Source organism: Odontesthes bonariensis, chromosome 1 (assembly GCF_027942865.1).
Source record: "Odontesthes bonariensis isolate fOdoBon6 chromosome 1, fOdoBon6.hap1, whole genome shotgun sequence".
Lineage (NCBI taxonomy): Eukaryota > Metazoa > Chordata > Actinopteri > Atheriniformes > Atherinopsidae > Odontesthes > Odontesthes bonariensis.
In genome coordinates this window covers 40,455,325-40,477,518 of record NC_134506.1, presented here as the reverse complement: position 1 = coordinate 40,477,518, position 22,194 = coordinate 40,455,325, and the positions used below count along the sequence as shown (strand labels likewise).

Below are 22,194 nucleotides of genomic sequence, written 5' to 3'. Positions count from 1 at the left end.
TGATGCATTATAAAAGCTCTTTCTCCACAGCGGAGTGGCTGCGTTTCCACCACAAAGAGCGGCGTTCAGAAGCTGATGGAGAGGGACAAAGTGGAGGAGTAATGCAGGAACCGGCAGCGCTGAGCGAATCAAACTGGTCAAAGAAGCCAGAACACAGAGGAACACAGGTGGGATATTTTCCCCAGAAAGGTTGGAAAGTCTTCGGGAGTGTTATTAGTTATCAGGCCGACTGATTTAGATGCAGCTTGTTGGTATAAAAGTGGCTGCACAGCAGCTGAGGATCACTAGATTTGGGTAATTATTACACACTGTTACTTTAAAAGGCGTCGAAGGGTTTCTGCAGAACTGGAGGCGGCGGTTTCAGGACCCTCATTATTATCCAAAGTGAGAAAGAGTTCCTGCTTATGTACTGAGACAGCAGCACCCCCCCCCCCCCCCCCCACCTGTACTTCTACCAGAGATGGGGACTCAAGTCGACTCGAGTTGCTGTTTTGATGACTTGTGACTTGACAAAAAATAAAAGACTTGAGACTCGACTCGGACTTGGAAGTTAAAGACTCGGCACTTGACTTGAGACACGATGACTTGAGTGTTAAGCATCTAGCATACACTTGGAACTTTGTTCGTCATTTGAAGATCCATTCTGACCAGTAAGTTCTCGTCAAATTAGCTAATATTATCCTGTTAGCCTAGTCGGTAGTTAGCTAACGTTAGCTTGATATGATACGGGGTGGACAGGTTGGACACATTGGCCAATGATGTTTACTGACAGTTACACATATCTTTGTGTTTTCACTTTATTAAGATCAGATTCTGCAGGTCAAATTGCAATAATAAGGTGACTTGACTTTGACTTGCCCAAGAAAAAATGACTTGGGACTTGAAAGCTAAGACTTGAGACTTGGTCCCATCTCTGATTTCTACCCTAACAAACGTATCTTGTTCACACTGTGAAACGGCACGCCGAAGGTTTCAAATGTGTCGTGCAAAAAGAGCTGAAAGTGGCGCGCTATTTAAACGCTCTGCCATGAGGCCGAGCTGAAAATGAGGCTCCTGAAACCGTGTGTCTAAAACCACCTTTCAGGACTCTTCACCCCGAACTTTTAAGCTAACAAGAGTCGACTCGGAGAGTTATCCGGTTCTCATTTGAGCTCCGTACTCTCAGAGATCCGACTCGACCGATGACCAACGGAGAGCCCAAAATCTCTGGTTTTAAAAAGAAGTGAGACGGTCTGTGCTGTTGCACGGTGGAGAAACACCTCAAAGCTGCTGACGTTGGAGCCCGAGCCCGATGCTTACACGTGTATCCGGACAGATTCGTCTTTGCCACGTCACGAAATCCTTTAAACGTTTTCAAAAAGAGTTTAAAAATAAAGACCGTGTGAGATCCTGCTGGGAAGAACCAAACAAACTGGAAAATAAGTGCGTCGCTTTCGCGTTAAGTGCGAGTCAGAAGACTCGGACTCGCGTTCGTTTTCGACGACTTGCTCTGCGTACCGATCAAACGCCGGCTTTGGTGGAAGGAGGACCCCTGAGTTTAAACTCACGAAGGTCTGGTGAGCGTCAACAAAGTGCGCGATCTGTGGCGGACGAAACCCAAACTCTGAACTCTGAACTTCGTCCCTCAAAGGTCAGACTTGTACAAAAACGCCATTTTATAAGAGTTTGTTGGCACGTGTGTGGAAGTCTGTGTACAGCGAGCGGATCTGCAGGACTTGCACCTGTAAATAAACCATGTAACTCTCTCATTGGTGGAGTCTGTTGTCTCTTTGTGAACTTTGACCTCAGTTTGGTTCATAGTGTGGATAAGAGCAGGGTCAATTTGTATTCAGAAACCAGCTTAGTTCAGATTCAGGAGCATCTTTTTGTTGTTTTTCCACTGTAACCTTGATAAAAATCTTCTTTATATCAGTTACAGCTAATTCTCTACTGACACTTTGGGATTTTAAATAACATCTTAACATTACCTTTGTTGAGAAGATTAAAGATGGAGACCTGAGCGTCAAGTCAAAAGTCCCCTGGAGGAAGAGATATCAAACATTTAGAGAGAAGGGAAAAGTAATCCAGTATTCGTTGTTCAGTCTGTGGTCGGAGCTTTAATGAGGGCAGCTGGACTTCTTTTTAACTGAGGAAGCCTTTCAAGACTAAACCTCTTCAAGAAAGAGACCGACAGCGATGAGATCCACTGGAGAGACTCTGGCTCCAGTCCTATGGTCTTCTTTTTGTTTCTTAAAGGGGAAGTTTTTTTGTTTTTTTAAAATCTGGACCTTATTTCTGGCATAAAATACGTTCATCTACTCACCGATAACGGTTTACAGTGTTAATAATAACAGCACAGCTCATTCACTCCGTGCTCTGTGACGGTCGGCTAACTTCACACGGAGTTTGCTGCTGCTAGTTTTGTGCAACACGGTAATTAGGAAATACGCAATAACGAACCATGTTAGCAGCAGCAGCAGCAAATTCCACTGTAACACTGTCAAGAATACGTCCCTGACTTGTTTTGTGTACTATTCAAGAGTTCTAATAAAGTTTGTTTATAAAAACAAAAAAAAGATTTTAAAGATTTTTAGATTTAAAAAATGATATCTTTTTTTTTTTATTAGAAAATGTTTAACAAACCATCTTTTTCCTGGGCGACAAAATAAAATGATAACTTGAGTAAATTTGATAAAAAATTTCAATCACAAAACTAAGATCTTATTGTTTATTCCCTTTAAATGTAACACTGTAATTCACAGGTAAGAAAATACCTTTCAACATCATAATGAACCGTTTAATGATGCTAGGGGCTAGCCAAGCTGGCTCTAGTTTAGCTTCCTGCCAAGCTTCTGGACGCGTAATTCGTTCACGGAGCAGGGTACGCACACAGGGGGAAGGAGGGGGAGGAGGGGGAGGAGGGGGAGGAGGGGGAGGGAGGAGCAGATTGCAGTTTGATAGACGCATCAGAATCCAATCATCGTTAACGGTCCGTTCAGTATGATTGGATAGTGTTTTTCCTAGATTGTACGTTCTAGAGGCCACTAAAACTTTTCATATTTGTGTCAAAACTTTTAATTAATTGGTTGCAATGGGGGTGTGAAGAGTATTTCAAGCAATATGTAAAAAAATGTTCCAGAAAAAGAACCCCTACCCCACCTTTAAGTGGCGGAAACGGGCTTCCATATATAAGTACTTTTTCAATAATTATAAAAAAAAATTATAATTAAAAAAAAAAAAAAACAAGTGCAATAGTACACGTTCATTCATGAATTGGTCTTAAAGTATTGGTGAAATAAAGACAGATAATGCCTTATTTAGAGGCTGAAATGTCTTTATATGGATATACGCCGATCTAAATATCGTCCGAAGGACGCCGACTTTCACCAAACTGTTATTGATGAGTAGATGAAGGTATTTAATGCCAGAAATTTTAACTAAGGTCCAGGTTTAAAAAAAAATAAATAAATAAAAACGAACTTCCCCTTTCACTGCGTGAAAAGACCCAGAGGAGGTTTTCACACTCTCTAAATGATAAGAGAAGAAGCTCCAATGCTTCCAAACTGATGTCCTTTAGCGTAGAATACAGCGGGTCATCCTTCAGTTTCATAACGACGTATCAACTGTAATTCATGTGGATAAATATGAGGACAACAGGGTGAGTGTGAGCAGCCTGTGGCCACGTTTTCCAGCTGAAAACCTAGATGACAAAGTAACATTAATATGTAAAATGTTCCCTTTTCCTTTTCCACGACGTTCCCCACGAGGTCCAGCAGCAGAACTTAGGAGGAGACGACAGGAAGTCATTTTGTGTCCATCTGTCGGTTGGCTTGGGAACGACTTTTAAAGTCACACAACCCAACACACACACACACACACACACACACACACACACAGCGCTCAAGTTCACCGTTAAAAAAATAATTTATTGCAGCATTGAATTATAATTTGAAAAATGTAAAGTTTCCATATCAATAATCCATGTTTGCATCCACTTTAAACCAACAGTTTGACACGACAGTAACATGACAACGTGACACGGGGCAGGTTTTTCCTCAGAGCTAAGACGGTGATGCACATTTACCTGACGCACACGCACGCACACGCACGTAAAATCACTGATTCACGCAACCACATTTATGTTGATGCAAAGACATTTTTTTTTTTTTTTTTTTTACACACAAAGACCCTTTTTGCTTTTCTTTTTTCTTTTGCAACAGACATGAACAAAAAAAAAAATGCTATTTTTTGGGGGTAAATACAGAACAGTTTGAAATATGATGAACAAAGAAACTCAAGTTGCATCCAGTGAATCTGATTCGCTGCACAGTGAACGTGTGATGTCACTGCAGGAAATAACGTATCTAAGTTAACCTATCGAAGTCCCCGTTAGCATTATGCTAAAAAAAAACATTAAAGGAAAAGTCCACCAAAAACAGGCCGATTCTGGGCTTTTGCTACACTTCTGCTACTGCGTCGGTGATCGTGTGACGTCACACTCGTGTTTCCAGCAGCTTTAAAGCCAAAAAGAAAAATGGAAAAAGGTCACATGGGTTATGAGAAGAGGCCTCATCCAACCCAGAGGGCTTCCACACGCCGACGGTATTAAAGACAGATGAATTTAATAGGAGGTGACCCTGAAACATCCCATAGTTACGCTGCTATAGGCTGTGAAACCGCATACTACATACTGATCGATCAGACAATGTGCAGAGCGTTTACCCACAATGCATTTCGCTCCTGCCCGAGCCGAAATCAGCCGGCCTGAAGCTGATTTCCCTTAAGCTCTAAACTCTGTAAACTTTAGCAACATTTGAAACATTTTCAGGTGAGAAAGTAGTCGTTTAGATCCCCAACGTGTTGAAAACCTGACAAAATACCGGCTATTTACACTTTTGTTCCCACGAATTCGGCGCTACTAAAGCTAGCCGCAGTGAGCAACGCACTTCCGGTTATTTTCACAAAATAAAATACCCGTTGCCTTTTATCATAGGGAAAGCCATTACGATACAATTGGTGCTTTTGTTCTGAAAACAGGAAGTGAACCTACCCTCGTTGTAGCTAGCTTGAAACTGCCGTTTTGACAGGAAATGACGATCTGCGACGTCACGTTACGTTGCATCTTGGGTAGTTTGAGTATGAGTAGTAACCTCATGATGCATACCCAACATTTCGGAGAATCTAGTAAGCATCCGGGAACTTCTCGCTTACTCAAACTCGCATACTAACTCAAAAAGTTAGTATGAGTAGTAGGAGAAGTATGCGGTTTCGAACACAGCCATAGATCTACACTGCTGGGGGAGCTCCCATGATGCACCTCTCCTCCCTCTGCTCTCTTTACATCTCCTTGTACATATGACATCATTGTTTTCATTAACTTTTTGTTTTGTTTAATTGGCTCTAAGAATTGGACTAATTTAAAATATACGATTGTATTACAATGAATCGGCTTGAATTGGACTGGATCTGAAGTGCCTGGAGACGACACTTTGTTGTGATTTGGCGCCGCAGAAATACAACCCAACTGAATTGGCAGTTGTTCTGAAGCTTCTTGAAGCTGAAACCTGTCCTGCGTGGCTGCTCTGAGCGACGTGTAAACGATGAAGCCGATTCCCAGCCGTCCTGCAGCACGTCCTCAGATCTGCCTTTTGCACTCAGGCCGCTAAAATCTTCTAAACAGCCGTTCGCAAACCAGTGGAGGGCAACACAGAGGCTACATCCCTCTTTTATTTACAGTCTGTGGTGCAAATTCGCTCCCTGGCTTCTTACTCCTCGTAAAGGGAAACATTAGGTAACAGTGCGACGGTTACTTTTCTTTCTTTCTGTTTTAGTTTGTGAGATTAAGGTGAATAAACTCAACGTATAACCCATGTGCTGTCGAGTAAAGCTGCGTCTGAGGTGGAGTTTTCCTTTAACTTCTCATGTCTGGCCAGCCCTTTTTTGAGATGAGGCTATCTAACATTTCCTACATGCAGTACGGATCCCGTCCGGAGGTGTGGATTGGCCCGCGGGCTCAGATGGAAATGGGACAGATGATGATGCGGTCCTCCAGCATGACGCTGAGGACGAGGAACACAAAGTACAGTCCGAACATGGTGAAGCCCAGCATCTTGCTCATCTTCCAGCGGCACACGGCGATGGAGATGATGACGAACAGGAGCATGAGGAAGAGCAGCACGATGGCGCAGAACAGCCCGTTGGAGCTGACGGTCACCGGCTCGCCGCCGTGGAGGCTGGTGTAGATGAGCCACGGCACCGGCAGACTGAAACCGGATGAACCACAAGTGTTACGTAACCCGACATGAGAGGAGCTTAAAAAGTAACGCAGGTCAAAGAGGGCGTTTTTCTGCTGGTTAACGCTTCGGTTTCATGTGCTTATCAGCGATTTCATTGTAGCACTGGAAAAAAATCAAAGTCTTACCAAGTATATTTGTCTCATTTCTAGTCAAAATATCTCATTACACTTTATATCAGACAAAACTGCCTACACTGGAAAAAATGCCCCTCCAAAAATAAGTAAAAAAACAGGAAATAAAAGACGTTTTTGCTTGAAATGAGCAAAAAAATCTGCCAATGGAACTAGTGAAAATCGGCTTGTCAAGATTTCTTGAAATAAGATGTGATATTTAGGACTTTTGAGATAAAAGTGATCTTGAAATTAGCTTAAAAACCTCTTCAAATGTAAAAAAAAGCTTGTTTCATATGATATGTGACTCAAAACAATTTGTTTTCAAGACTTTTTCATTTAACAAGATATTCAAGATGTATTGTCTTCAAACACTCCCTACACTGGAAAAAATGCACCGCCAAAAATAAGTAAAAAAACAACAAACACAAGACGTTTTTTGCTTGAAATAAGCAAAAAAAAATCTGCCAATGGAACTAGTGAAAATCAGCTTGTCAAGATGTCTTGAAATAAGATGTGATATTTAGAACTTTTGATGTAGGGACTTGTTTGAAGACAATACATCTTGAATATCTTATTAAATGAAAAAGTCTTGAAAACAAATTGTTTTGAGTCACATTTAATATGAAACAAGCTTTTTTTACATTTGAAGAGGTTTTTAAGCTAATTTCAAGATCACTTTTATCTCAAAAGTCCTAAATATCACATCTTATTTCAAGAAATCTTGACAAGCCAATTTTCACTAGTTCCATTAGCAGATTTTTTGCTTATTTCAAGCAAAAACGTCTTTTATTTGTTGTTTTTTTACTTATTTTTGGAGGGGCATTTTTTCCAGTGAGGAATTTTGCTTTTATTGTACCAACTACATCGTAGTACCGTAAAACCTTTAGTTCAGTAAAGAATCTGAGTACTTTGCTTGTTTTTTTATCTTATTCTTACGGTCTTTGACTGATGGTTAGAGGTGGTTCCCCACTCACCCGACAGTGATGTCGAAGATGTTGCTGCCCACCGAGCTGGACACGGCCATGTCTCCCAAACCTTTCCGGGCCACGATCACGCTGGTGATCAGGTCGGGGATGGAGGTTCCTGCCGCCAGGATGGTCAGGCCCATGATCTCCTCTGAGATGCCCACAGTCTCACCAACCTGCGGGCGGACGGAAAACAGCTGTCACAGGCACTGATGATCCGGCTCACGTCACAGAAAAACCAGCTCATTTTTAGTCCAAAGCAGGCACGTCACCAGACACTTTTTACCGGGGCACGTGCCCCTGTAAACATTCCCACATACATCCTTCAGACTACGCTGCGACTGATGTGCCAAGGAAGGATAACATAGGCCTGATTTTCCCGATTTCAACCACGTAACCTACTTAAAGGGACAGGCTGTGTCGAAACTGCCTACTTCTCCTACTACTCATACTAACGGATGCATACTAGATTGGCCGAAATGTTGGTATGCATCATGAGGTTACTACTCATACTCAAACTACCCAAGATGCAACGTAACGTGACGTCGCCGATCGTCATTTCCTGTCAAAACGGCAGTTTCAAGCTAGCTACAACGAGGGTAGGTTCACTTCCTGTTTTCAAAACAAAAGCACCAATTGTATTGTAATGGCTTTCCCTATGATAAAAGGCAACGGGTATTTTATTTTGTGAAAATAACCGGAAGTGCGTTGCTCACTGAGGCTAGCATAACATAACATAAAACCCACAAAGTCGAAGAAAACAGTTAAAGGTCGACTTTAACGTGGAGGAATCTGTGGCCCAGTCGAATATTTGGAGCTTAAAAGTTGCTTGGAAATAATTGTGGTCTGTTTTTTTATTCTTTTTTGGGTGGTTGGGGGTTATTTAGGAGGTGAAATATAGGAAAAGGGGAGTTTAAAAAACTGGATTTAGCCTAAAGTGAAGGCATTTTAAAGGCTAGTGCAGCTGGCTGCATGCAGATTATCTTTGTTGAACCTTGTTCATCTTCCAGCAGATTCTGTTTGTTCGAACATTGTTCGAACATCCTCATCGTACAGCCTCTCTGACCCATGAATGCCGAGTTCCAGTAGCCGACCGCGCATCAACACTTCCAACATTGAAACCGCCCCTCTACAACCAGGCAGAATTTATCCTGCCGGTGATTCGGACCACTGTGGGTGGATGGCATTTAAAGGGGAAGTTCTTTTTTTAAACCTGGACATTATTTCTGGCATAAAATAAAACAGTTTGGTTAAAGTCGACGTCCTTCGGAAGATATTTAGATCACTGGAGATTGGCGTATATCCATATAACGCGAGAGAACAGGGCAGAGACAATACAGCCTCTAAATAAGGCATTATCTGTCTTTATTTCACCAATACTTTAAGACCAATGAATGAATGAACGCGTACTATTGCACTGTTAGCTCAGAGCTGCTGTGTTGTTGTTATCGGGGGCTTTCTACACCCGGGTCACTTGGGATGATGTCATCAACACGCGCCGCTGCAGCACAGCTCATTCACTCCGTGCTCTGTGACGGTCGGCTAACTTCACACGGAGTTTGCTGCTGCTAGTTTTGTGCAACGTGGCAGGATATTTATCAGAATTTAAGGACGTGGACGAAGACTTTGATGGACGTCCTTACTGTTTAGAGCCAGATTATACGGACGAGGAGCTCCTTGAAAGGAGGATGCAGAAGCAGAGAGAGGAACAGCAGACGACGCTAACTGGTGGTGTTCTTGTGGACGATGTTCACCTAAGCCAACAGAAGAGGAACGCCTTTGTTGCTCCGAGTGGGATTTGAGGCCAGGAGACACACGTCTGGATGTCTCCAGAGATGACCGTCTCACAAGACAGATGATGCCTTATTTAGAGGCTGTATCATCTCTGCCCTGTTCTCTCCCGTTATATGGATATACGCCGATCTCCAGAGATCTAAATATCGCAGACTTTCACCAAACGGTGAGTAGATCTAGAACGTATTTTATGCCAGAAATAAGGTCCAGGTTTTAAAAAAGCGAACTCCCCCTTTAACGTGGTTGCCGTCTTTAACGTGGTCACTATAGGTCAGTCGTGGCTTCTGTCTGTTTTCCACAGACGGGTCTCATCACCTGGTTTTTCATTTTTTTCTGCATGCTGATTAAAAAGGTGAGATAAAAGCCGTTAATGGTCAAGTTTTAAGCATTTCCCATCAGTGGATTCACTAATGTTTCCGGTCTTTATGTCGTGCTGAGCGACTCAACTTTAGTTTCACACTAAAAACAATCTTCCAAAAGGTTTAATCGGTAGTTATAATGCAACCAACCAGTGAATTTTCAAAGTTAAAGTGACTCCTTTATTTAATAAATAAATAAATAATAATAAATAATTATTATTTAATAATAATAAATCACTTTATAACAATAATAATAAATAAATAACAATTATTATTATTATTAATAATAATAATAATAATAATCAGCATAAATAAGTCACTTTATTTAATAAAGTGACTTATTTATTGTGAAACACACACCTGAAAGTTTAAAATAACGTGACATGTGTGAGGGGTCGACCAACCTGATGAGCCCACCACACCATCATGTAGGAGAAGATGCCGATCCAAAAGATGGAGCCGATGAACGCCATGGCGAAGAATCTCCTGGACGCCTGAGGAGGAAGACAAAGAAAAAAAAGGTCTGAAAATGTCCGGGTCCAGAGAAACAAACCTTCACACTTTCCCTTTGGAAGCTCATCTGTTTTATTCATGTTTCTACACACAACCGCAGTTATTTAAACCAGCAGAAATCTGGGAGTGACCTTTGACCTTTGACCTTTGATCTGAGGTCGGACAAACAAATGAACAATGTCGTCAGGACTAGTTTTTTCCAGCTGCGTCTCCCGGCCAAAGTTAAAATGTTTTTAAGTCGTCATGACCTTGAGAAAGCCATCCGTGCCCTAATAAGGTCAAGGTCAGACTATTGCGATGCTCTTCATGTGGGCGTCTCCCAGTCTTCTCTCAGCCGCCTTCAGCTGGTGCAGAACGCTGCTGCCCGTCTTTTAACCAACACCAACAGACGTGTGCACATCACTCCTGTTCTGAACTCCCTCCATTGGCTTCCTGTCCTTTATAGAACTGATTTTACACTTTTAATGTTTGTTTTTAAAGCTCTTAACGGCCTCGCCCCATCGTATTTATCTGAGCTTTTAACAGTCCTGGTAGAGCTCTGAGGTCAACAGATCAGTTTCTGCTGGAAGTGCCCAGGTCAGAATACAAACCCTGGGGTGAGCGAGCCTTTTCCCAAAGCTGCCCCCAGGCTCTGGAATAAGCCCCCCGTCCAGCTGCGTCTTATTTCTGACCTGGGCCGCTTCACATCCAGGCTAAAAACCTACTTATTTAGGATTTCTTTTAATACCCAGTAGTATGATGACACTTTCATGTTATTTTATCTTATTCCATTTTATTGTATTTTATTGCTTTCACTGTTCTTTTATTGTTTGTACTTATTCTTCTCTTTATTTATTACCTGCTGTAAAGCACTTTGGTACACCGTAAGGATGGTCTGTAAAGGGCTGTATAAATAAAGTACATTTCCATTTAGGGGAAATAAATACACAGAATTTCCCATTTTAAAACACTTCTGTGCATGTGTGTGTTCAACAGGTGCCCACCTGGATGGGTTAAATCCAGGTTAAAAACATTTCTCTTTCAGTGTGCGTATGGTTGAGTTTATATCTTTCTTTTTCCCCTCTTCTTTGATTGCTTTTAACTGTGTTTTTAATTTTTATTCTATTTTTTATTCTCTTTAAATTGCTGCTTTATGCTGTTCTTTTAAATGCCTTGTCTTTATGTAAAGCACATTGAGTTGCCTGTGGTATGAAATGCGCTATATAAATAAAGAAATAAAGATGCCTAAATGCGGAGGAGAAATTTCCCGTGTTTTCCTAGTACATGACAATAAATCTGATCTGAATCTAATCAGAGAACAGAGAACAACTCCAGCTTAAGCCATTATTGAGCTCATAATAAGACATTAAAGTGCTTTTTCTGATTTACTGGACAGAAACTGGACTCCATCCCTGCTCTGTGTCTGTTTTCCTCTGAGCTGTTTCTATCCGTCACCTGTCAGCGGCTCTCCTCGCAGCAGGACTTCAGGACTGATTTCAGCTTTCTCGTCCTGTTCGATCGACAAGCGAAGAACATTCTGTGACTTCTTCTTTCGCATCACTGTGTCGGAGGTCATTCGCACATCGGTGTGACTTTATACAGGTATGTAAGCTGCCACAGTCAGTGGGGTCACATGGCACTGAAAGGATCGGATTATTGGCTAAATTACAATAAGACTGAGTTATTAAATTCATGTAGACAGCTGAATCTGACAAGAAATTGGATCGAATCGAGTTACTCGCGATCGGATTCAGACCCCGAGATAACTGGGTTGAAAGTCACTCTAAACCTGCTTGTAGACGCTGAAGCACGTGGTGAATCAGGCTGTGTGTTCTGCGCATGCTCCAGATGTTTTTTTTTCAGAAGTCAAAGGAGATGATATTCCTGTTGTTGTCGCCGTCAGAAAGAAACAAACAGCGCGATGGAGAATGCTCCGTTGGGCATCGAGTTTGTGCAACAAGCAGCTCATCACAGACCAAATGTAGAGGGACGTAGCTTCATCTCGCTCTGCGTTCTCCATCTTTCTCCAATGCCTGAGTTTGTTGTTGTTGTTGTTGGTGGTGAAGAGGTCAACAGGAAGTGGCTCTATTAGCAACAGTTGGAATGGGTACAGCGCCACCTATCATACCGGGGTATGACACGCTTTGTGCCTCTGATCCCATTCATTCACCGCCATATATCCAAGGAGAATCACCCTCGCTCAACTCATTCTTATTGTAAGTTAGCCAATAATCCGATCCTTTCAGGGCCATGTTACCCCACTGAGTAGCTCTGGGGTTTAACCAGGTTTAGTCCAGATTTGAAAATAAAAAGGCCCCCTGGAGCTGCTTGTTGCCATGGTAATGGTGAGGAGTTTCTACACTCACCAGGTTGCGGACGTCGGGCAGCGTGAGCCAGAGCGGGAACACGATGGGCAGCAGGAACAGGTAGGTGACCTGCTTACGGGGCGTTTCAGGCCACTCTAAAGAGAGCGGCTCGTTCTCCTCTTCCTCCTCTTCTTCTTCTTCTTTGTTTTCATCTTTGTCCTCCTCTTCGTCATCCTCCTCCTCCTCGCTCTCACTGCAGTCGCCGCTTTCCTCCTCGCCGCTCTGGTCCTGGCTGCTGCCCTCAGAGCCTTCGGATCCCCCTGCCGCCGCCGCCGCCGCCGCCTCCTCCGCCTCCGCCTGCAGGAGGAAAAAAGCACATCGTTGCACAACGTGTCCGCTCGTTCACGCAGGAATGAGTAAAACTTAAAGCCAGACACGAGGCCGAAGTGCGTGATCACTGAAGAGCTCGGCTGAAATACGCAGAAATGTTTTGTCTTGCATTATATTTCACTGGCTGGTTGAATATCAGACAGTTTGTCTAACCTGCACATAGAAGCAGAAACCACTTCTCTGTTTGAATATTTAGGCTGAAGATGAGACGCCATTAAAAGGACTGAAACCGGATGAACCACAAGTGTTACGTAACCCGACATGAGAGGAGCTTAAAAAGTAACGCAGGTCAAAGAGGGCGTTTTTCTGCTGGTTAACGCTTCGGTTTCATGTGCTTATCAGCGATTTCATTGTAGCACTGGAAAAAAAATCAAAGTCTTACCAAGTATATTTGTCTCATTTCTAGTCAAAATATCTCATTACACTTAATATAAGACACAACTGCCCAACAAGTTCTATTTCAGCCAGATATAGGGACTTGTTTTAAGACGATACATCTGGAATATCTTGTTAAATGAAAAAGTCTTGAAAAGAAAAATTGTTTTGAGTCGGATTTCATATGAAACAAGCTTTTTTTTTTTACATTTGAAGAGGTTTTTAAGCTAATTTCAACATCACTTTGATCTCAAAAGTCCCAAATATCACATCTTATTTCAAGAAATCTTGACAAGCCGATTTCCACTAGTTCCATTGGCTTATTTTTTTGCTTATTTCAAGCAAAAACGTCTTGTGTTTGTTGTTTTTCTTACTCATTTTTGGAGGGGCATTTTTTCCAGTGTTGATTCTGGTCACATGACTCCTATTTAGAGCTGTTAAAACCTCTAAATAGCTTAACAGCTACTTGAGACAACAGTAAAATATTTGAGATAATCAAAGTTTGTGTTTGTGTGCTTATCCACCACGTCTCAGGGTTTCTGGATGAATTCTCCACCTCTTTACCAAAGGGAACTGCTCTTTATTTAACCTACGGATGCATTATATCAAGCAACCACAGAGGCTGGAGTACTAAATGGACGTTAAAGTCTCTGGCTGCACTGTAACACTTCGGTTCAAAATTAGATTAAGTGAATTACAGATGATTGGTTTCCTAAACCTCGGCAGGGCAGGAAATAGAGGGCGGGGGGGGGGGGGGTCTGACTCCAGGGCCGGAGCCAGAAAATGTTTACAGGGGTGGCGAGACCATCAGGTGGTGCAGAAAATGACGTAGCAGCCATTATATTGAAACCACCGACGGGCAAAGTGAGCAACACGTCTTTGACACCTACACTCTCAGAAATAGGGGTACAGTACGAGTCCTTTTTGTCCCCTGAGGTACAATCTATACTAATGTACCCCCTAGGGTTCATTATTGGACCTAAAGGTACATATATGTACTCAAGTGATAAAACGGTACATATATGTACCTTTATTTCTACATGCTGGGGTACAATAGACACTCTGTGTTAGGCTACTTCAGTATAAGGGTACAAGATTGGTCTCTGTAAGGTACAAACCACAAGGGTACAAAACTATACCTTCCGAGGGTACTGCCCCAGTGACAAGCCATCATACCCCTAAAGGTACAATTCTGTACTTTATTTTCTGTGAGTTTACCTAAACATTTCTCACAGTGTGGCAGCACCACTCCCCTAACGAGCAGCTTTCTACAGAGGGACAGTGTTCAGCCTTGGAAAAACTTCTTAGGAAGGGCTTAAAAGCACGGCAAAGAGCCCCGAGAATACACAAAAAAAAACATCCCCACAACACATGGCCCAAAGGATCCTGGAAGCAGAGACTCTGGGACACCTTCAGATGTTTTTTTTTTAAAGAGGATGAGGAGACCACACTCTCTATAAGGCAGCTGGTCCTAATGTTATGGCTGATCGGTGTATATTTAGTCTTTATTTGTCGTTCTTATTCATATACGCGGGTACGACTGACATGGAGAAGGACGCCGTGTTTACATAACCCTGGACTTTCTGCACCAACCTCAGAGCTGCCGAAATGGGAATGGCACTAAATCAAAAGATCCTGCAGATCTAATCTGACAGCAGACACCTTGGCCTCATTCTTTACTGACAAAGTGGCAGCTATAAGCAAACTGCCCTCAGCCGAATCATGTACCAACAAATCAGCATGCAGAAGTCCTACTGCATCATTTTCTTCATTCACCCCTCTCACTGAGAGCTGTGTGTCTAAACTTCTCACGTGTAGCCGTCCTACTACATGCCCGCTGGACCCTGTTCCCACTAATCTATTCCAGTCCATCGCTCCGACTGTAGCTGCAGCGGTCACACGTGTGATTAATGCTTCACTGACATCGGGCACATTTCCTACCACATTCAAACAAGCCCGCTGCTCAAGAAACCTTCCCTCCCCTCCGACTCAAGTGGAGAACTATCCCGCTCGACCTATCGGCTGCGTTTGACACCGTAAACCACAGCATCCTTCTGTCCATACTCACTAACATGGGCATCACAGGGAGAGCACACTGGTTTGAATCATACCTAACTGGTCGGTCATCCAAAGTATCTTGGGTTGGTCAGACTTCTGCAGCGCACCACCTCGCCACAGGGGTCCCCCAAGGTTCAGTACTGGGGCCTCCTCTGTTTGCCATATACACCACCTCACTGGGCCAGACCATCCGATCACATGGCTTCTAATACCAATGCTACGCTGACGATTCCCAGCGCTATCTGTCACTCCCACCTGACGACCACACGGTCTCAGACTGTCTCTCTGACATATAGAGATGGATGAAAGCCCATCTCCTCCAACTAAACCTCTCTAAAACCGAACTGCTCGTCTTCCCAGCCGAACCAACCACACACCACAGCATCCAAACTGAACTCCATCATAGCTAGAAATTTGGAAAAATCCAGACTCTTTTCATGTGTCGTTCCACGATGGTGGAATGACCTACAGAGCGCTACCAGAACAGGGGCGTCCCTGAATATCTTAAAGAAACTCTCAAAGACTCAACTCTTCAGAGAGAATCTCCTTCCCTGTACTTCCCTCCATCTCTACACTGTCATCCCTGACAGAGTCTGACCGGTGGTTTCCTTCTACGTGGCTGATTGTTAGCTTTAACGTTATACAGTGAACCTTCGAAACAGTCTCTCCGCTTCTTCTCTACCTGTGTGTCAATAACGTTGCGGTTTAATATGTACACATACACGTTCATTACAGTTCTCAAACATAATCGATGGTGGCATGTCGGTATGTAAGAATCTTTTCCCCCCAGAAGAAAAAAGAGCGACAACAACTACCGATAACTATGTTCTTCTCTCGAAAAAACACACCTGCACCGCAGCCTTTAGAAGAAAAAAACACTACAGAGCGGAGTCAGGATGCAGCGGCTCAGTCAGAAGAGCAGTGAAATACACGTGAGTCACTATTTTTCATTTTCTCCCGTTCTAATCCAATGACTCGGGTCGCGGTGGGGCGGCGCTGATCTCCGCAATTTGAAGCCTTCAGTTCGTATTGATGATTAAAATTATTATTTTACAGTACAAAAGTTATTTGTAAAAAAAAAAAAAAACGTTTATACAGTACTTTTATGTGTTAAACAAATGCTTGGGCCTGTAAAAAGGTTTTGGTTTCAATGGTTTCAATGTATTATGGAGTATTTCAATGTATAATAATTGTAAAAAAAATAAAGGTTACTACTTCACGGATTTCGCCTATCACGGGTTCTTTTTGGAACGTAACCCCCGCGAAAAACGAGGGTTCACTGTATCCTCATTTGTAAGTCGCTTTGGATAAAAGCGTCTGCTAAATGCAAAAACATAAACATACCGTTAAGCTTTCTGGATTTCTAATAAAAGTCATGAAAAATTCGCATTTAAATCACATAAAATAACAAACTGTAAATAAGTCTTATTGACTATATATCTATTCTAATTTATCTGTTTATTTAATTTCTAATCTGTTAATATTCTTTTAGGATTTTATCTTTGACTTTTATCTGCAAATCTACAGGATTTAAAACGTATTTATTCATACCTTTGGAGGTGGGGTTGGAAGGTTTTGTTTTTAATGCTTCTTTTTATTGTTTGTACCATTTTTTCTTTACACTTTATCGAACAAACTGTGCAACAACAATCAGTTGGTATGAAAGGTAATGAAGTCTGATTGATTGAATGATAAAACAGTTTGAAACATGGCATATTCTGAAATATTTTGAAAAAAATGATCGACCCATCCATCTGTCCATGTTACTGAACTATTTTTCACTATATTGCCAAAAGTATTGGCTCATCTGCTTTTATACACATATGAACTTCAGTAACATCCCATTCCTAATCCAGAGGGTTTAATATGACGTCGGCCCACCCTTTGCAGCTATAGCAGCTTCAACTCTTCTGGCCGAGCTTTCCACAAGCTTTAGGAGTGTTTATGGGAGTTTCTGACCATTCTTCCAGAAGCACTGCTCTGTGAGGTCAGACGCTGATGTTGGACAGAAGGCCTGGCTCACAGTCTCCGCTCCGATTCATCCTAAAGGTGTTCTATCGGGTTGAGGTCAGGACTCTGTGCAGGCCGGTCAGGTTCTTCCACACCAAACTGGCTCATCCAGGTCTTTATGGACCTTGCTTTGTGCACTGGTGCGCAGCCATGTTGGAAGAGGAAGGGGCCGTCCCCAAACTGTTTCCCACAAACTGTTTCCCCCAAACTGTTTCCCACAAACTGTTTCCCCCAAACTGTTTCCCACAAACTGTTTCCCCCAAACTGTTTCCCACAAACTGTTTCCCCAAACTGTTTCCCACAAACTGTTTCCCCCAAACTGTTTCCCACAAACTGTTTCCCCCAAACTTTCCCACAAACTGTTTCCCCCAAACTGTTTCCCCCAAACTGTTTCCCACAAACTGTTTCCCCAAACTGTTTCCCCCAAACTGTTTCCCCCAAACTGTTTCCCACAAACTGTTTCCCCCAAACTGTTTCCCACAAACTGTTTCCCCCAAACTGTTTCCCCCAAACTGTTTCCCACAAACTGTTTCCCCCAAACTGTTTCCCACAAACTGTTTCCCCCAAACTGTTTCCCACAAACTGTTTCCCCCAAACTGTTTCCCACAAACTGTTTCCCACAAACTGTTTCCCCCAAACTGTTTCCCACAAACTGTTTCCCACAAACTGTTTCCCCAAACTGTTTCCCCCAAACTGTTTCCCACAAACTGTTTCCCCCAAACTTTCCCACAAACTGTTTCCCCCAAACTGTTTCCCCCAAACTGTTTCCCACAAACTGTTTCCCCAAACTGTTTCCCCCAAACTGTTTCCCCCAAACTGTTTCCCACAAACTGTTTCCCACAAACTGTTTCCCCCAAACTGTTTCCCACAAACTGTTTCCCCCAAACTGTTTCCCACAAACTGTTTCCCACAAACTGTTTCCCCCAAACTGTTTCCCACAAACTGTTTCCCCCAAACTGTTTCCCACAAACTGTTTCCCACAAACTGTTTCCCCCAAACTGTTTCCCACAAACTGTTTCCCCCAAACTGTTTCCCACAAACTGTTTCCCACAAACTGTTTCCCCCAAACTGTTTCCCACAAACTGTTTCCCACAAACTGTTTCCCCAAACTGTTTCCCACAAACTGTTTCCCACAAACTGTTTCCCCCAAACTGTTTCCCACAAACTGTTTCCCCAAACTGTTTCCCACAAACTGTTTCCCACAAACTGTTTCCCCAAACTGTTTCCACAGAGTTGGGAGCATGAAATGGTCCAACATCTCTTGGTCTGCTGAAGCATTCAGAGTTCCTTTCACTGGAACTAATGGCGCTTTTCCACTAGCTCGGCACGGCTCGGTTTGATTGCGTTTCCATTTACAACCGAGTACACTTCGTGCCTCCTCGACGTGGGCGGGGTCGTCGTAACACGGCTGCGCGACCAGAACAACAACAACAACATACGAGGAGGATAGCATGGAGGCGCTCGTGTTGCTGCTCACCCTGCGGCTTTTTGTCGCACAGAAGGCCAGAGAAGACTCCTGGCCGCCAGACAAAACAGTGTTGAAAAGTGACGACACTCATCGGCCAATCAGTGGAAGGCAGTCGGCTGACGTCAAGTTTTAGTAACGCTTAGGCCCGCTTGGAGGTGATACGGAAAATCTACCCGGTGGCAGGTACGGCGTGCTAGTGGAAACACGCTATAGCGCGCCGAGCCGAGCCGAAGCGAGCTGGTGGAAAAGCGGCATAAGGGGCCAAGCCCAGCTCCTGAACAACAACCCCACACCATGATCCCCCCTCCACCAAACTTTACACTTGGCACAATGCAGCCAGACAAGCACCGTTCCCCTGGCAACTGCCAAACCCAGACTCGTCCATCAGATTGCCAGATGCAGAATCGTGTTTCATCACTCCAGACAACGCGTCTCCACTGCTTTGCATCGCACTTGGTGATGTATGGCTTGGATGCGGGTGCCATGGAAACCCATTCCATGAAGCTCTCTGTTCTTGAGCTAATCTGAAGGCCACATGAAGTTTGGAGCTCCGCAGCGGTATCACCTCGGCCCTGGTTCCAAGCGGGCCGAAGCGTTACCAAAACGTGACGTCAGCCGACTGCCTTCCACTCCGACTCTTCAGAAAGTCGGCGACCTCTGCGCTCTCTGGCTCCTCAGCATCCGCTGACCCCGCTCTGTCCTTTCACCTGGCCGAACACTTCCCGGCTGAGCTGCTGTCGTTCCCAGTCGCTTCCTCTTTGTTATAACACCACTGACAGCTGACTGGACTATTCAGCAGAGAGGAAACTTGTTGCACAGGTGGCGTCCTGTCACGGCACCACGCTGGAATCCACTGAGCTCCTGAGAGCGAGCCGTTCTTTCACAGATGTTTGTAGAAGCAGTCTGCATGCCGAGGTGCTGGAATTTACACACCTGTGGCCACGGAAGTGACGGGAACCCCTGAATTTAACCATTTGGATGGGTGAGGGAACACTTTTGGCAATATAGTGCATTATGTGAGTGTATAGAGGAGTCTTTCTGGGGTTCCTGCTCACAAATGACACGCCCAAAGTGAAGTGAGTAAATCTCTGCAACTACAAACCGTCCTGTTAACAAAATAAAGCGAACGCTTCCTCAGAGCTGGATCAAAGCGGATGTTCCCCTCCTGCCCCCCCGTTACCCGAGAGGGTTGAAGAGGTTAAAAACCAAAGCTCGGTGAAGTTCATCATGCTTTATTTCTCAGAGACGTTGTCACTGAGCTCTGTTGGTTTGCATCAGATAAAAGAAAACGTGAAAGTCAAACACAAAATAACAAAAGAAAAACATAGAAATCATTAAAAAAAAAAAAGAGTTAAATAGGTTAGTTTAGAAAAAGGAAGTGCAGCCACACATTCATACCAACAAATTCAGAAATAAATAGTTGATTCAACATGTCGTGAAAATAAAAAGAGCCCAAAGTGACACCTTCACAGCTGAGTTATTAGTTTTAAGGTTATTATCAAGCCAGGAAAGATTATTTTGCCATATTAAAGATGGGTTAGAGCACACATCACTGCATAATTAGTATTAGAAAAAGAGTGTCTGGTACACTCGATCACACCCGATTCAGCTTTAAAGCTTTTAGATTGTAGAGCAGAGCTGAACTCAATCAGACGATAAAGAATCGTTCCGCTCTGGGCTAAACTTTCTCCGTCTTTGAGGAAGAGTTTGAGTCGGCAGAGAAGTTAATTAAAGCAGAAACACGATTTTAGTCGAGGGAATCGTTGACATTCTTATTTCCCAGGAGGGAAGTTGTATTTAAGAAGTACAATGTTTGAAACACAGAACATATCAGCAGGATGAAGACGCTGTTTCATCTTTATTGGGAGAATTTACTCAGACAAAATCGTTTCCAACAAAGAGTGAAAAGCAAAATAAAAAAGTCAAAATCTCAACTTTCTCAACACTTCTATGAGAAATGCTTCACCTTTGACTCCTCCGCCTGCTCGGACGTCTCCTCCGTCTTCGCCGGCAGCGCCGGCTGCGAGGTGGACGGCTCAGCTGCGGCGCCCCCTGGTGACCCGGCAGCGGCGGGCTGCTCGGACATTGGCTTCTGATCTTCGTCTAAAGGGAAAGAAGACAGATTGAGAGTCATCTACACAGCCAATAAGAGCACTTTTCCTCATGTTTGTGTATAAAAGGGAAACATGCAGGTGTCTGTGTTATGCGAGTGTTCTGCTTCAGCCACTTTGGGGCAGAATAAGAATAAGTTTGCTTATCTACTCACCAAGAGCAACATTAGCTAAATATTTGGTGTCTTGTTTGCGTCATTTGATGAATTAAACTGTATAATTAGTTCAAGTTTGCTCATTATTGACTCAGAGACACATACAGTGTTCAGATATTAGCTTAAAACAAAGCCTCCAAACGGTGAAAAGTGAAATTAATGTGCATATTTCAGGGTTCTTTAAATGAGGACGGAACAGTTTTTCAGGTTTATGTTGTGTAATTTGTGTAATTGTAATTATTTTCAGAGAAACTGCTCGTGTCGGTCGTTTTGACTTTCTGAAAAACAACAGAAAATGAACCATCCAACTCTGATTCATCTCCATTTCACTTTGATCATCAGCATCAGCAGCTCTCTTTGCCGTATTTTGGGATAACAGACACTATCCTGGGTTGGTTTTGTTACAGCTATCAAAGCCTTTAAGTGGGATTACAGCCCCGAGTTACTTCCGTCAGCTTTATTGATCCTACTTTACATGGTTTGCTCCTTTGTTCGGACCCTCCATGCGAGCCTTAAGTGTTGCCCAGCACCGCTTATTCTTTTTTCAGCCATTCGGTTTGTAAATGAGTTTCTGAATTAGTTTAAACCCTTACAGACTAAACCAGAACAGGTGTGGCCTCAATTCTGTATCAGAGCAGCTGGGTTTTTGGGATCTGGGGACTGAAGAGTTGACATTCTGCTTTGCTTTCTTCACTGCGACCGACTTTTTACGAAATGCTCACCTCAAAGAAGTCTGCAAAGTCTGCCTACCTCCCAGCTTTCGTGACCCTTGAGCCAAACTATACTACTAACCCCAAGAAAAAGCCAACTTACTGGGAAATAATACAGTGAAATAATACATAAACTATTGAGAGGACCAATAAAAAGCAGCCACATACCAGTGAAATGCTGCAATATATCTCTTCTATCTCCTCTGACTGCTGCACTTGACCACCAAACCGGTGGCTTTTAGCTGGAGTAAATCTCAAGATAATCAACTAAGAGCTCAAAGTCTGATACAGCTGTGAAGACATACACTGGAAAAAATGCCCCTCCAAAAATAAGTAAAAAAAACAGCAAACACAAGACGTTTTTGCTTGAAATAAGCAAAAAAAATCTGCCAATGGAACTAGTGAAAATCGGCTTGTCAAGATTTCTTGAAATAAGATGTGATATTTGGGACTTTTGAGTTAAAAGTGATCTTGAAATTAGCTTAAAAACCTCTTCAAATGAAAAAAAAAGCTTGTTTCATGTGAAATATGACTCAAAACAATTTGTTTTCAAGATTTTTTCACTTAACAAGATATTCAAGATGTATTGTCTTCAAACAAGTCCCTATATCTG

The 22,194-nt window shown here is 43.1% G+C and overlaps 1 protein-coding gene across 4 annotated transcripts in view; it reads right to left on the bottom strand.

Annotated features, from left to right (window-relative positions):
- Window positions 1-4,965: 4,965 nt before the first annotated feature.
- The window catches only part of LOC142380948 (sodium/potassium/calcium exchanger 1-like), a 37,459-nt gene continuing 20,230 nt past the window's right edge, over window positions 4,966-22,194 (bottom strand). For all 4 annotated transcript variants that reach the window (XM_075466883.1, XM_075466884.1, XM_075466882.1 and 1 more), the window contains 5 exons: window positions 20,572-20,708; window positions 12,365-12,655; window positions 9,911-10,000; window positions 7,363-7,529; window positions 4,966-6,242 (listed from right to left, as the gene is read on the bottom strand). In XM_075466883.1, the coding sequence (XP_075322998.1) occupies window positions 5,993-6,242; window positions 7,363-7,529; window positions 9,911-10,000; window positions 12,365-12,655; window positions 20,572-20,708 (935 nt within the window). In that variant the 3' untranslated portion in view covers window positions 4,966-5,992. The remainder of the gene's footprint in view (window positions 6,243-7,362; window positions 7,530-9,910; window positions 10,001-12,364; window positions 12,656-20,571; window positions 20,709-22,194) is intronic.